The 13,641-nt window shown below is 39.2% G+C and overlaps 1 protein-coding gene across 1 annotated transcript in view; it reads right to left on the bottom strand.

Annotated features, from left to right (window-relative positions):
- LOC104497129 (usherin-like) overlaps nt 1–13,641 on the bottom strand; it is a gene marked incomplete at its 5' end in the record, with an annotated part of 41,013 nt that overhangs the window by 18,031 nt on the left and 9,341 nt on the right. The window contains 3 exons of the mRNA XM_010140346.1: nt 4,166–4,324; nt 7,698–7,861; nt 13,288–13,471. Of these exons, the coding sequence (XP_010138648.1) occupies nt 4,166–4,324; nt 7,698–7,861; nt 13,288–13,471 (507 nt within the window). The remainder of the gene's footprint in view (nt 1–4,165; nt 4,325–7,697; nt 7,862–13,287; nt 13,472–13,641) is intronic.

Here is a 13,641-nt window from a genome sequence, read left to right as displayed (position 1 = left end):
GACGGCCTGGGATTGAAGGCAGAATGGACAGAGTCCTCCTCAGACAACTGGCCATTGAAGAGGAAGAGAGAGCGAGACCCTCCACTTTACACCAAATATGATGTATATGGGATGGAACACCTTGTTGGTCAGCTTAGGACAGGTCACTTTACCTGTCCTGTCTGCTCCTCCCTGCAGGTGCAGCCTCTGAGTTACTGCACCCCCAACCTGGTGCACAGGATTTAGCAGTGACCTTGGTCTTCCCAGCAGCAAGTATAAGCAGGAGCCTTTCTGCATCCCAACTCCTGGTAGTGACTGTAAACACCAAGTGTTATCACTGCTAGAAGCAGACACTGTCTGCAAAAATTAACTTCAGGAAGTGCCATCACTGAAAAGAGACTGAACTGAAAAGTGAAATCACTGAACAGAATAAGTTCTGTTCTAGCTCAAACCCACCTGGAACCCAATCTAGAACCATCCAGTAACCTAGATCCTACTCTAGACACCGCCGATCTAGAACTCACTCATGGACCAACTACCTAGAAGCCGCTCTAGACGCGTTTGTGTTGTCTAGAACCTGCTCTAGAACCAAGAAACGGCCCTGAACTAATGCAGTAATCAGCACTTGGGTTTGCTGAACCTCATACAATTGGCGCATCGATCCACCCTGTCCACATCACTCTGTAGAGCCTCCTGATCCGAGCAGATCAACACATCCACCTTAGTGTCATCTGCAGACTTACTGAGGATGCACTCAATCCCCACATCCAGACTGTTAACTACGATACTAAAGAGAACAACCCCCATACTGATCTCTGGCGAACACCAGTTGTGCCCGGCTGCCAACTGGATAGGACTCCATTCACCACCACTCTCTGGGCCCAGCTATTCAGCCAGGTTTTTTATCCAACAAGATAAACTTTGAAACAACAAAATAAACCACAATCCCCTCTGGAACCAGCAAGCAGGCTGAAACATCAATCTAGAATGGGCAAATAAGCTAGATTATTATCTAGAACCAGTAAGTCTGCAGACTTACTGAGGATGCACTCAATCCCCACATCCAGACTGTTAACTACGATACTAAAGAGAACAACCCCCATACTGATCTCTGGCGAACACCAGTTGTGCCCGGCTGCCAACTGGATAGGACTCCATTCACCACCACTCTCTGGGCCCAGCTATTCAGCCAGGTTTTTTATCCAACAAGATAAACTTTGAAACAACAAAATAAACCACAATCCCCTCTGGAACCAGCAAGCAGGCTGAAACATCAATCTAGAATGGGCAAATAAGCTAGATTATTATCTAGAACCAGTAAGTAGTTTAGAACCTGAACTAGGACCAGTGTAACTTAGAACCTTAGTTAGAATCCAATCTAGAACCATAAAATTGTCTAGATCATTATCTAGATCGCTCAAACATGCTAGAAGCCGATCTAGCTCCAACAGGTGAGCTAGAGCATTATGTAGAACCATCTTCTCCCTATCAAACCATTCACACCTACTCTAGAAAAAACTGCACCACCACCACCAACCACCCTCCAAAACCCAGCCTCTGGACCAGACCTGGCCTCTAGGGCCCCAGGTCTAATGTCAACAGCAAGCACATGACTTTCCCATTCTTCAAGTAAAGGGACTGGAAGAGACAGATCACCCAGAACACCGACAATGCATGCCAGAAATCATCATATGCCAGCATCACCTCAACATCATGAGAAAGTTCATTCAGTATTGAGCACCTGATCACCAGAGGTTTTTATTTCAGTGGGAATATTGGGTGGATAAAACTGGATAAAGACAAAAGGCAGAAGGTCCTACATTCCTCAGGTGAACAACTCCACCGGGTATTTAGCTAAGTAATTAGAACCAACATGATTTGGAGTTAGAATTGTAAGTAATTTTGGGTTTGTTGGGGTTTGGTTTGGGGTTTTTTTTTTTCAACATTTTAGAGCAAGTATTTTATTTTATCCTTAAGACAAGGATCGGTATCTCCTGAGCCTCTGGTTTCCCAGTAAGGAAAACATTGTTGTAATCGGGCATTCAGCAATACTGTCAGCCAGATCACCAGGCAGATTAGAAGATTATTCTTAATTTTCCTTGGGAAGTTCAATGTTTCTGTAAAACTCTCATTTAGTCATAATGTTCATCCAGTTGCACTCCTGAGGCATTTCACAAGCATTACAAATTCTACTCTATACTGAGAAAAAGAGGAACTATTAAAAGTTCTAACAGCATTAACAACATATTCTTGACATTCAAACACCAGCAGACAATTTCACATCATTAATTAGAGGGATTGCCAGGAAATGTCAAAAAAGTCTTTTGAAATCAAATCTATGTTTTTACAAAATAATGTTTTGTTAAATAGACATGCTAAGTCTCATTTTCCAGCTAAACACATTCAGAATTTTTCACTCTCTACAAAGTAGGTACAGTCAGGAAATAACATCCTCAGCAATGCACTCAGTTTCAAGTACATTATGAAGCACATTTTTATGACAACAAAGTACAAGGGCCACTCCGAAAGTCACACCTCCTGTTTTACTGTGTTGGCCCATGATGTCAGAGGTGGATGCTGGTGGTCTGGCAGTAGAGGTTGAACCTTCCCACCAATATTCCTTTAAATTTTGTTGCCATGTGACAAACAGCAGTAGAGGGGCAGCCTGACAAAATGCCCTCTGACATGGGAGTGTGCGTGAAGCAAAGGTGTGGAATTGAATTCCTCCACGCAGAAAAAATGGCACCTGTTGATGTTCATTGGCACCGCTGAAAGCTTACAGAGACCAAACAGTGGGTGTGAGCACAGTGAGGCAGTAGGCAGAACGTTCCAGCAGTGGCGACAGTGACGGTGGGTCATCTCTCCTGGTGCAGATTTTTACGAGTGCTGCACGGAAGCTCTTGTTCATCACTGGAGAAAATGCACAGCCCGTGGTGGTGACTGTGCGAAAAATAGTGGTTTATAGCTGAGAATTTTTGCTATCAAATAGTGTTACTGTGCTCTTGGTATTTGTTGTAGTTTCCATGGAAATACTACGTAAATAGGAGGCAATATTTTCGGGACAACTACGTATGACAACAAAGTATAATAGCTTTTCTTTTGAAATTAATTCATATTTTTCCTAAAGTTAGGCTTTGAAACCAAATTAAGGAATCTGAATATTTTCTAATAGCTCTCAATTTTTTGGTAATGTTTCTTTCTCTTTTTTCAATCTCTTAATCCCATGCTTATATGGGGCCACACACCCTTCCTCTTAGTATATATTATGACGTGTACAAAAGCACAGCATAAGCCACAGAATAACTGACTGTAAGACAGCAGTGTGCACCACAACATAAAAATGTTAGATGCATTCCAAAGTATTTGTGCTTTCACTCAATAATAGCTTTTTTTCCCCCTCCAGCGTACATGCCAATAATCAGAAAAGACTCAACATCTGCAAAATATTAATGCTGCATCACTATGAAAATGCAACAAACTGAAGAAGCTGCTAGAACAGAAATCAAACATTCGCGGCATTAAACCACACCTGCCTTCAATGAACCCACTTGTGTGCCGTAAATACATAAACCCAGCATCCAGAGCCACCGCCTTTGATAAGAGGATCAATAGTAGCACAAAATGGCCTTTCCACAGCCAGGACTGTGTCGAATCCTTGAGGGCTGCCTTCTGAGGATCCCTTTGCGAGCCTCAACAGGAGAGAAGTGGTGCTGCTAAAGGCAAATCAGGAGCTACACTGATAGCTCAACAGAAGGTGCTAAAAGTTAGAGGCCACAAAAAGCTTTCCTAATCTGTTAGCAGTTTAAAACCAGGAGAATAAAAAAAAAAAAGAGAGAGTTTAAACACATTATGACTCTTTCATTCACCCTAGCTCTTTACCTGGGACTTTGCCCTCTTTTAGAGCCTCCATATGTTTGGAGGAAATGTTTTTCATGAGGCAATTTTAAAGCTTTTCAGATTAAAAAATAAAAAATTATCATCCATTTTGGGTGACTTCATTTACAAGATTGTAGACTGGCATATTTATTTCTTTCATGCAAAATTAATAACAGTAACTCACTAAAGGAAAACAGAATAATGTATTCAAAATCACAGAGAATGATGAAAGAAATGAGAAATAATTAAGAAACATCGCACATATAGATACGTACACACACACACAAATCTTTAATCTATAAATACTTACTATAAGGGTGGTGGTCTTCGGTGGTATAAATTTCAGCCTCATCCCTATAGAGCCGGTAAGTAAGCCTGTTAGAATTTGGAGAGTCAGGGGACCTCCATGAAAGGCTGATAACGGAGGAGTTGAGAACTTCTCCTGCAGGAGGAGGTTGCTGGAACGGAGCTAAAACGTACACAAAACCAAAGTCATTGACACATTATTGAAGTCTCTAGTTCAATTTTAATTTATTTTTTCAGAGGATTCATTCCATTTTAACACAGGCCAGGCACGACTTCCTCTAATAGAACAGAAATGGAAAATATTTAATTACAAATTTTACAAGGGTTACAATAATCAATTATTAATTGATTAAATTAATCAAATGACAAGAAAAACAAAAAGGGGGGGAGGGGGGCAAATTTTGAAGGTTTTTTAGGCAATTCACTTCCATTTGTTCCAAATGAAATTTAAATCAATGAGAATGAGGTGTCTAACATTTTAAGAAATCCGCTTGAAATTCTTATTTACCAAAATAGTACTCTACTATCACCTCCATTAACTCTGGAAAACGTGCTACTTAATTGTATTAGCATCAAGAAGTTCAAAAGCCAGAAGTCTCACATTTTCCGAAAGAGCAAAGTCCCTCTTACATCTCTTTTGTAACTCAGCTGTGTGATCGTGGTCCTTTCCAAGATAATGGCTAGTACTCGGAAATGAAACTTCAGATGTACAGCTATACACATAAATGTATATAGCATATGCACATGAGCGTAGGTTTTACAGCTGGACACAGCAATCTTAAAGGCCCTTTCCAACCTAAATGACTCTGTATGTTTTTATTCAAGTCAGAGCATGAGTCCATACGCTGTTACGAGAGCTCCGGCCAGCCAGTTACACTACGCAGAGCACCACTCTCTTCGCCTCCCAACACCGTACATTAGCACAGGACTGGACTGGTCTGTTTTGGCAGCTAGTAATTGCGATAGCTGGACTCGGAGGCAGATTGTGCCATTTCTTTTTTACCGAGGGAGAGAAAAACAGGGGAGTGTGGCTCTAGAGCAAAGTAGGTTATTCCAGGAATGAGACTAGCCACGGACAGTAGAGAAAGCAGCACATGGAGTGAGATACCAGCAGCTGGATGCAGAACCACCCAACAATATTTTCTCTCTTACAGGAAAACATCAACATTAGTAACGTGGGGCTTTTCATTACTTTTTTTCGCCTTCTATTTATAAACTATCAGCATCTTCATTACATGGATATTTGCTTAATACACACAACTGACCAAAGTTAATTATCAAAATCTGTGCAGCCAAGCTAACAGGAGACAAGAAATGAAGAGAAGCTGCAGATGCAAAACAATATGAGGACCTCAAGTTACACAAGTGATAGATGTAGAGACTTAACACCAACATCAGTGGGTCACATTACACATGGGGTTTTATACAACTCTAAAATGTGAGTTGAAGCTCTTGTGTTGGGGTAGGATAATGAAAAGCCTTGCTCCTACTGCAGCCTCTCAGCCAAGAAATAGCAGGAAATAGTTCTAGAATTCATTAGATTGAACAGAACACATTATCATTATCTCCCATTAGAAAGCATAGGTTGTTTGCTGCCAATCTAGAGATTTTGAGCTCAGCAGAGTTAGGAAGTAAACGTATGCTAAAGTGTCTGCAGGACTAAAGTTTGAAAATCAGAGGAAATAAGTGCTCCTAAATCCCTCCGGCATTTTGGAAAGTTGGCATTTACGAGACCCGAGCACTCACAGAAATTTACTGGCATAACCTTCGTTCTCCATTCTTGATTTCACACTATTGCATACTGCTCCCACGTGTTTGCTGGTTTGCAGTTCAGGTGTGTAAGCAAAGTACTGTGTTTCAGATGTATTATGGAGCATCTAAGATACTGTCAGGCAGAAAAATTGAAAACAGGTCTTTTCCTTAAAGGCTGTTAGCTGAACAGCGACAGCAACTTACATTTGCTTCCCTTGGCAAAGACTTGTAACCAGTAATGGTATGTGTCAACAACAGATTGTTCTGCAATGAAAATAACCACAAATACGAAGCAAGGCAAAGCTCCACACATCTGCGCAACAAGTTAAATTATTTTGGTATGAATAACCAAAAGACTGCAATTGCTATATCATTTATGTCCAGAAGAGGACTCCGCTTGTCATTTAGAATGCTGCCTGATGTATTTTTTCCTAACTAAAATCTATGATATTATTTATCTATATCATATTAGTATTAATCAATTTTATAGTTGAATTGCCATTGACCTTTATCCAATGTATATCCCAACATAAATAAGTAGGTTGGTTTATGTTTGTAAAGCACTTTGAAGACGAACAGCATCATAAAAGTGCCATGTATTATTATTATGCACTCAGTTGAAACATCCTACATTTTTTAAAGAAGCAACAAGCCAATCAACTATCTGCACAATGAATAGAAGCTATGCCTTCTACAGAAAAGTAGACACAAAAGTGTATCTAAACACTTCTAAACTTTGAGGGGAAAAAAAATCGTCTTTAGAAACAAGTCAGTCTGTTCTATCCCATTTATCACACTGCGTATTCTGCAATGCATATTAGTTGGAATTTAAAATTATTTACAATCAAATACAAGCTGGAATCAAAGTGACAGCTGTCTGTCTTTGTAAATGAATTCGTTGTGCATATACACCCCTGCTTGCAAATCTATAGCGTGCATGTATCACAATGATGGGTATCATGTAAATACCTATGACGAATGCACAAAGAAAGATGTTGTGGAAGGAGGATCGAGAAAAGTGCTCCAGAGATTCCTTGGAAATGTCTAACTATGTCATTGCATTACATATCTGAACATTTCATTTTGTCTAATTATGCCACAAAGGCTGAAACTGTGCCATCTCTTCAAACCCAGACTCACTGCAAGGGCAGAAGTGCCAACGCTCCACTGCAGTGTGTTTCATTACAATTCATGGTCTGACCCTCAACATAGCATTAGCCCTGCCTCACACATGTCGATTTATGATGGTCTGTTACACCACATCACATATCCTCCCAAACTGACTGGAAAAAAAAGTGCCAGGAGGAGAAAGGCAAAGCTGTATTGCACTGGAGAGCAGATTTTGAATTAATTGCCAGGAAGAGGTCTTTGATAGACCTTCTGTTCTTCAGACTTTCTGAAGGCAAGTCTCCTGCCTCCTTTCAATGGCAGGAGAGGGGACTAAGCTGTAGAGTTCTACAAATATTATTGCATTCACATGACTAAAAGGCGAACTCTGCATTGATCACAGCAAAGAACGTGGTGGGAACTGCAATGAAACTATGGGCTATTACTTCTCCCCACAAGCATAAGCTGTGCGTACAACACAAAGCATTCTGTACATCTGTCTAGAACACTAAGATAGTCACCAAGGAAAAGCACCCAAACTTCAGGGATGAGAAATATGGGTGGTGGGGAGGAAGTCAAACTCAGTTTTAGTACTGCCAACCTAATTTAACACTCACTAAATCAATAAAAAAAAAATTAATTGAAAGACATGCTTTTAAGACCTAACATCCACTTACTTTTACTGCAGCCAAATAGGTTGTGGACATCCAAATTACTAGCATCAGGAACACAGTTGTCACATTTCAAGCCAGTTACAAATTGTTTACAAACACACTGTCCAGTAACAAGATGACAAGTCCCACTAATGGCTCCTGCAGGATGACAATTACAGTGCTGACATCTATAAACAAAAACACATCAAGGAAGTGATCAAAACACATTAACACTTCAGTTAAGCACAGTAGGGTTTTTTTTAAAAGATTCTTGGGTAACATAATTAAAAAATCATAAACAGTTCAGTAGCCTGAGACAGTAGAAAATCTATTAGCCTGAAGATAAAGTAACTTACAAAAAAGTGCCCACTAGAAACATTAGCACCTCAATAGCAGAATAATATTCTAATTCAGATAAAAACAGCTTGGACTTTAAGAGCTTTTATCTATATTGATCCGTACAAAACCTGGATAATAATGTTTGGTAATAACCACTTATGCACACAGGCCTGCAGCACTTCCTTACACAACCTTTCCTGCAGAGCTCAGTGTTAGTTTCATAGGTTTCTGCACAAAATACGCAACTCTCTAATTTAGAGGAAACCAGGCTTTTATTGAAAAAGAAATCAATTAATAATTTCTTCTCCACAAAGCCAACTTGGAAGTTATAAAAAAAGAAATAACACGCTGTGAAAAAAGGAGAATGAATATAGACAGAAATTGGGAGGAAAAAACCCTCAGACTAAGTAAAAGGAAACAAATTAGCAGAAATACAAATATTATAACAGAAAGCACATTTTCTTTGCAGCCTGATGGACAAAATTGAAAATAACTAAATGGAATATTTAATTAAATGTGCAAATTAAATTATTTTTAATTAAAAAGAACAAAAAGTTTAAAAGCATTGGTATCACACAAACACCACACTTCAATCTCTCTGACATCAGTAGAGTACTTGCAGGATTAATTTATGCTTTGACTTGTGAAACCTCTTACAATCAACTTGTTTTTCACTTGACATAGTACTTCCCCACTGACATCCATTGATAGCAGGGATACAAATGACAGGTTATGCAAATATTCAAAGACTCGGAATATCTCAGACGTTCACAGAATCACAGAATGCTTTGGGTTGGAAGGGACCTTTAGAGGTTATCTAGTCCAATTCCCCTGCAGAGAGCAGGGACCTCTGCAGGTACATCATGATCAGGCAGCTCAGAGCACCGTCCAACCCAGCCTTGAATGTCTCCAGGGATGGGCCATCTACCACCTCTCTGGGCAACCTGTGCCAGTGTTTCACCACCCTCTTAGGAAAAAATTTCTTCCTTCTATCTATCTAGTCTGAATCTCCCCTCTTTTAGTTTAAAGCCCATTACCCCTTGTCCTGTCACAACAGGTCCTGCTAAAAAGACTGTCCCCATCTTTTTTACAGGGCCCCTTTAAGTACTGAGAGGCTGCAGTACGGTCTCCCAAGTTAGGCAAAGCAATTTTTTTCCGTACTGCAAATAGTTATGCAACCCATTGCAATGTAGACTGCCATTGCTAGTCGTAACAAAGTCAACAATGACAAATGAAACGGTACTTTGGATTCTAATTTCAACTTTACAGTCTAATTTCACAATGCTTTAATTGCTGCAGACTAAGAGAGATAAAAAAACCCCCAAAAACCTATGGACTGGGAGAAATACAGCACTGTACAACACAGCTAAAACATACTGGGAAATTTACACTGCCCTCCCCTTGCCCTGAGCTGGGAAAGTCCAATTCTCGGGCATAAGCAACATCAGCCTTAAGGGAATCTTAAATTACTCCAGATGCCAGGTCCCAAGATGATGAAGCAGCAAAAAGACCTTGGAGAAGTTCAAGGGAGAAACAGTCATGCCATATCCCCTTTGCTCTGCTAACCCCAAGACTAGACAAGTTGTTGATTTATATTGGCTGATCTTTCCTTGGCCGGTTTCAGCAGATCCACAGAAATCGGTGGTGGTGCCTCTACTTAAGTTAGTTTGCCATTTTTGCAGCCATCACCTCATTCTATCTCTTTCTGTCTCTATGAAGGCAGAAATAAAAGTGAGTTCAGTTATGTTTTAGGTATTGGCATTTTAGGGCAAGGGAGAGAGGAGAGAAGGGTGGAAACTGTTTTCACATTAGGACACTAAAATTCAGGTCAATAATCAGTGAAATAGACAGTAAATGTGACAAATTTTTAACAAGCTTAAGAAAACTCTTCACATACATTTTCTGCACATCACAGAGCTCTCTGTATTAGAGTTCCTTTACTCCACAACAGCTCGTGCTCTGTGATCTCCTGGGTAATCATTCAACACCCTTAAAAAGGCTGATAAAAGCTAAAGCTGCAAAATAAGCTGCAAATTTGTTTTATGGACTAATATCCTTTTGGGAATAAATAAAATACATTCTCTCTTGGAAAGCACTATACTGTAGTTTGCTCTCCTTTATAGTCAGGAGAATAGGGCAATTTTTTCAAACTGTATTAAGTCTCTTCATCTGCAGGCAGTGCATCCAAATCCCCCTTCAAATAGAGGTTTTGTTTAGACTGTTTAAGTGTCATGACTGAAAAAAAGTTTCGTTAGAGAAAAAAATGAAAAGACTTATTTGTTCAGTAACAGTTCTTTATTATTTCATAATTTCATTACATGACGATATTTAGTACATATTTGGTTGGGGGAGGAGGACGTTAACAAAAGCGTCTCCATAGATAAACCGTAAAAGGTAAGCTTCTCTTACTGCTCCTGTATATGACTGCGCCTCTTATGAATAAGGGTCCCCTGAGTATTCCTGTTTCATCGTCATTCACACACGAGACAGACTCACATCCAGGTACAGTCACAGTAATATTTTTCAGCGCCTGGCAGGGTGGGGCTGCTGCTTTCTGCTTGTGGCATTTTCTTCTAGGGAAAGCGTAGGCTCCCTACCTCCACCTATACCGAATCGGGCTCCAGATCCTGCAAACTACAGCACACACGTCATCATACGCCGTTCCACATTGTATTTGTGTAACCCCCTGCATCATTTTCTTAAACTGCAGAACTCTAGAACTGGCTTGGTTGTTATGCATAGTTCATGCTTTTCAGTCAGGATCAAGGATTTGGTCAATTAAGGAGCTAAAAAAAATAATTATTTGAAACTTTTAATCACGTAAGAAATCTCCAGCATTTTTTTAAATGCTACTTCTTCAAGACAGTCTGAGTCAAATATATTAGAGTTTTAATAAAACAGAATTATATAAAATCAAGGAAAACAGCCTTTTAAAACATGGAAAGAGAAATGTCAGGCCAAGATGAATTGCAATATTGATTTTGTGAGGATAAATGGGTTTTGTAATATTAATATAGAGAAACCTTTATTACATTGACTCTCTAGGTGCAGTTAGAGCCTCTCCAGCAATCTGTTTAAAATCTTCATTTTTCATCCTTATGGGAAAACCTCACTTGCTAAATGGATTTCATAAACAGTAATCTGTCAAGACATATATATAGATAAACAATTTGTGATGTTCATTGACCAGTTCATTACTGTAAACAATACAGAGGTAAAGCATTTCAACTGTGTTCCAATTACAACCATTACAGATCTGTTCAGACCGCTGCAAACACCCACTATTTCTAATTCTTTAATTGCCAAGGAAATTTTACTGCTTTGTAAATTGAAATGCATTTAAAAAATGGAGCTCCTGTTTTATCTCAAAAACAACACAAAATAAATCAGCTCACGTATATGTTCCTCAGACTGGGAGAATTTTAAAACCTCAGTTTGTGTGTCACAACTTTTGCTTCTTTTCTGCTATTGTGCTAAGACAGACACACCTTTGCCACCACAGACAGCTCATACCCTTCTGTTCTGTAACCAGAGACCTTAAAAGACACTTTGAAGCACGGATGGTTTAAATCACTTTGCAACTTTATAGAGAAAGAAAAGCACAGTACTCTTTTTAAGAAGATATTAACAGTTAAAGAAATGGATTAAAATAGATTAACAAATTAAGACTTGGATTATCATTTTCAGTGGATAAACGTCGCTGCCTGAGGAACAGAGGTACGTTGCCCAAGTAGATGATAACCAAAAAGAAGCCAAGCATATGCTACACGAGTTAATCATGTTAATGTACTACCAGAGCATCTTCAATAGTGTCATGAGGATTAAGTAGTATTAAGGCATTAAAGGCGACTCCAATTCAAATTCCAGAACTGTATAAACTTTCCATCTTTACAATAAGATCTGGATCTAGATAATTCTAGATACTTCCATGTTTTGAATTTCAGAAGACAGCTCAGAAGGAAGGTAACTGAAGGCCAATAGGTCGGTTCAGGAAAGCTACTGCTTAACAGGCACACAAACCTCTCCATCACCCGCTAAAACTGAGGGGATAAAAAAAATCTATTCCAAATAACTAAAAAAAAAAGCATTAATAATAATGAAAAGACATTTAAAAGGGAACTTTACTATTACACAGATTTTACTCCTTACCATTAGAAATGTCAGGAAGTGAAAATAGGAAGTCCTTATTCCCACAGATTACTTTATGGCCATTAGCAGATGCCTCTGTGACCCACAACGGTAAAAAATAATTCAAAAAATCTCCTAATGAGTGACAGGAACATAAAAGTTAAAGTGAAAAATCTGTAGCATAATGTCAAATATATGCAAGACGACAGTGATAATCCCTGCCTAAAAGCATGTCTACCCCACGCTAGCTGTGGAAAGAAGCACAGGGAGGGGAATGTTGTACAGATTTTGATTCTGCCTGTGGTTTGTTTAGTTTTGGTTTGGTTTTTTTTTAAGGCTAAAATGCTAAATATAACAAAACAATTTAAATCCATCAGTCTGCATGAAAATGTGATAGCATTAGAGCTGTGCAATCTTTCCGGACAATATTTAAAAGGAAATTGAGATTGTGGGGATTAAGCTAGAAAGATGAACCTGGAAAAGAAAGATAGAGCAATAGTTGGAATAACAATGCACTGCCTACACATACAGTTCCCCCCTTATATTCCAGCGAATATATCCATATAATTTCAGTGTACCTAGAGGCCCCAGGCTACATCAGATAAACAATTTACCCTGTGGCACATAACTAAATGCTGAAAAAGAACACACTGCTACACAAAAAAACAGATTTTTAAGAAGAAAGGTGCTGTGACTATTTGTGCTGCTGTTGCTGCTTAAAAGAAATTTGGAAATACTGGGATATCTGTAACTTTTTACTGTTTTATTTTTCATTAAAATATCTTCCTGCGATCTCCAGAAGAATGGCACATTACCTGCATTTTAATAGTCAGTGATTAACACCTCAGAAAGCAAACACATCTTACTGAAGATGCAGAGGAAACGCACAGAAACAATTACTAGCTGTAAAATTAGTTAGCATGAGCATTGTGCTGCTTTCATGTTATTTCTACTTAAATTTGTGGCAAAACTTCTATTTCCTTCAGCTCATGAGAGCACAGAGGGCTGTATAACGTATCACATGAATTCAAAGAAGGATTAACGTAACTAGAGCACATCTTTTTGTTGTTGCTAAACCTGTGAATGAGCTACTATGAGAAAAATGTAATGGGGGGTTAAAAGTGACCTGTAAAAAAGAAACACTCACCTCCCTGTGACAGAGTCAAATCCAAAATAAAGTTCTTTGCAACGGTCACATGTCTGTCCTGTTACAGAGGCATCTTGGCAGAGACACTGGCCCGTTAGTTTATCACAAGTCTGATTCACCGAACCAGCTCTGTGGCACAGGCATGGCAGGCAGCCAGCGGCACTGGATGGAGAAAAATAAAAACCTGGAAAAGAAAGGAGGTTTGAGAATAGGAAATATGCAAAAAGTGAACGCAGTGAGATTATTAACTTGTGTGTAATTGAGGAGGGAACAACAGAGGTTGCTAGAGGTTATTAGAGGCTGCTTAGGTAACACAGACATTAACTCAAAGCAATACAGTCCTTCTGCAGAGCT

Source organism: Buceros rhinoceros, unplaced genomic scaffold (genome assembly GCF_000710305.1).
Source record: "Buceros rhinoceros silvestris isolate BGI_N320 unplaced genomic scaffold, ASM71030v1 scaffold5360, whole genome shotgun sequence".
Classification (NCBI taxonomy): domain Eukaryota; kingdom Metazoa; phylum Chordata; class Aves; order Bucerotiformes; family Bucerotidae; genus Buceros; species Buceros rhinoceros.
Note: the sequence above shows the minus strand (reverse complement) of the source record. Positions and strands in the feature narration are given on the sequence as shown.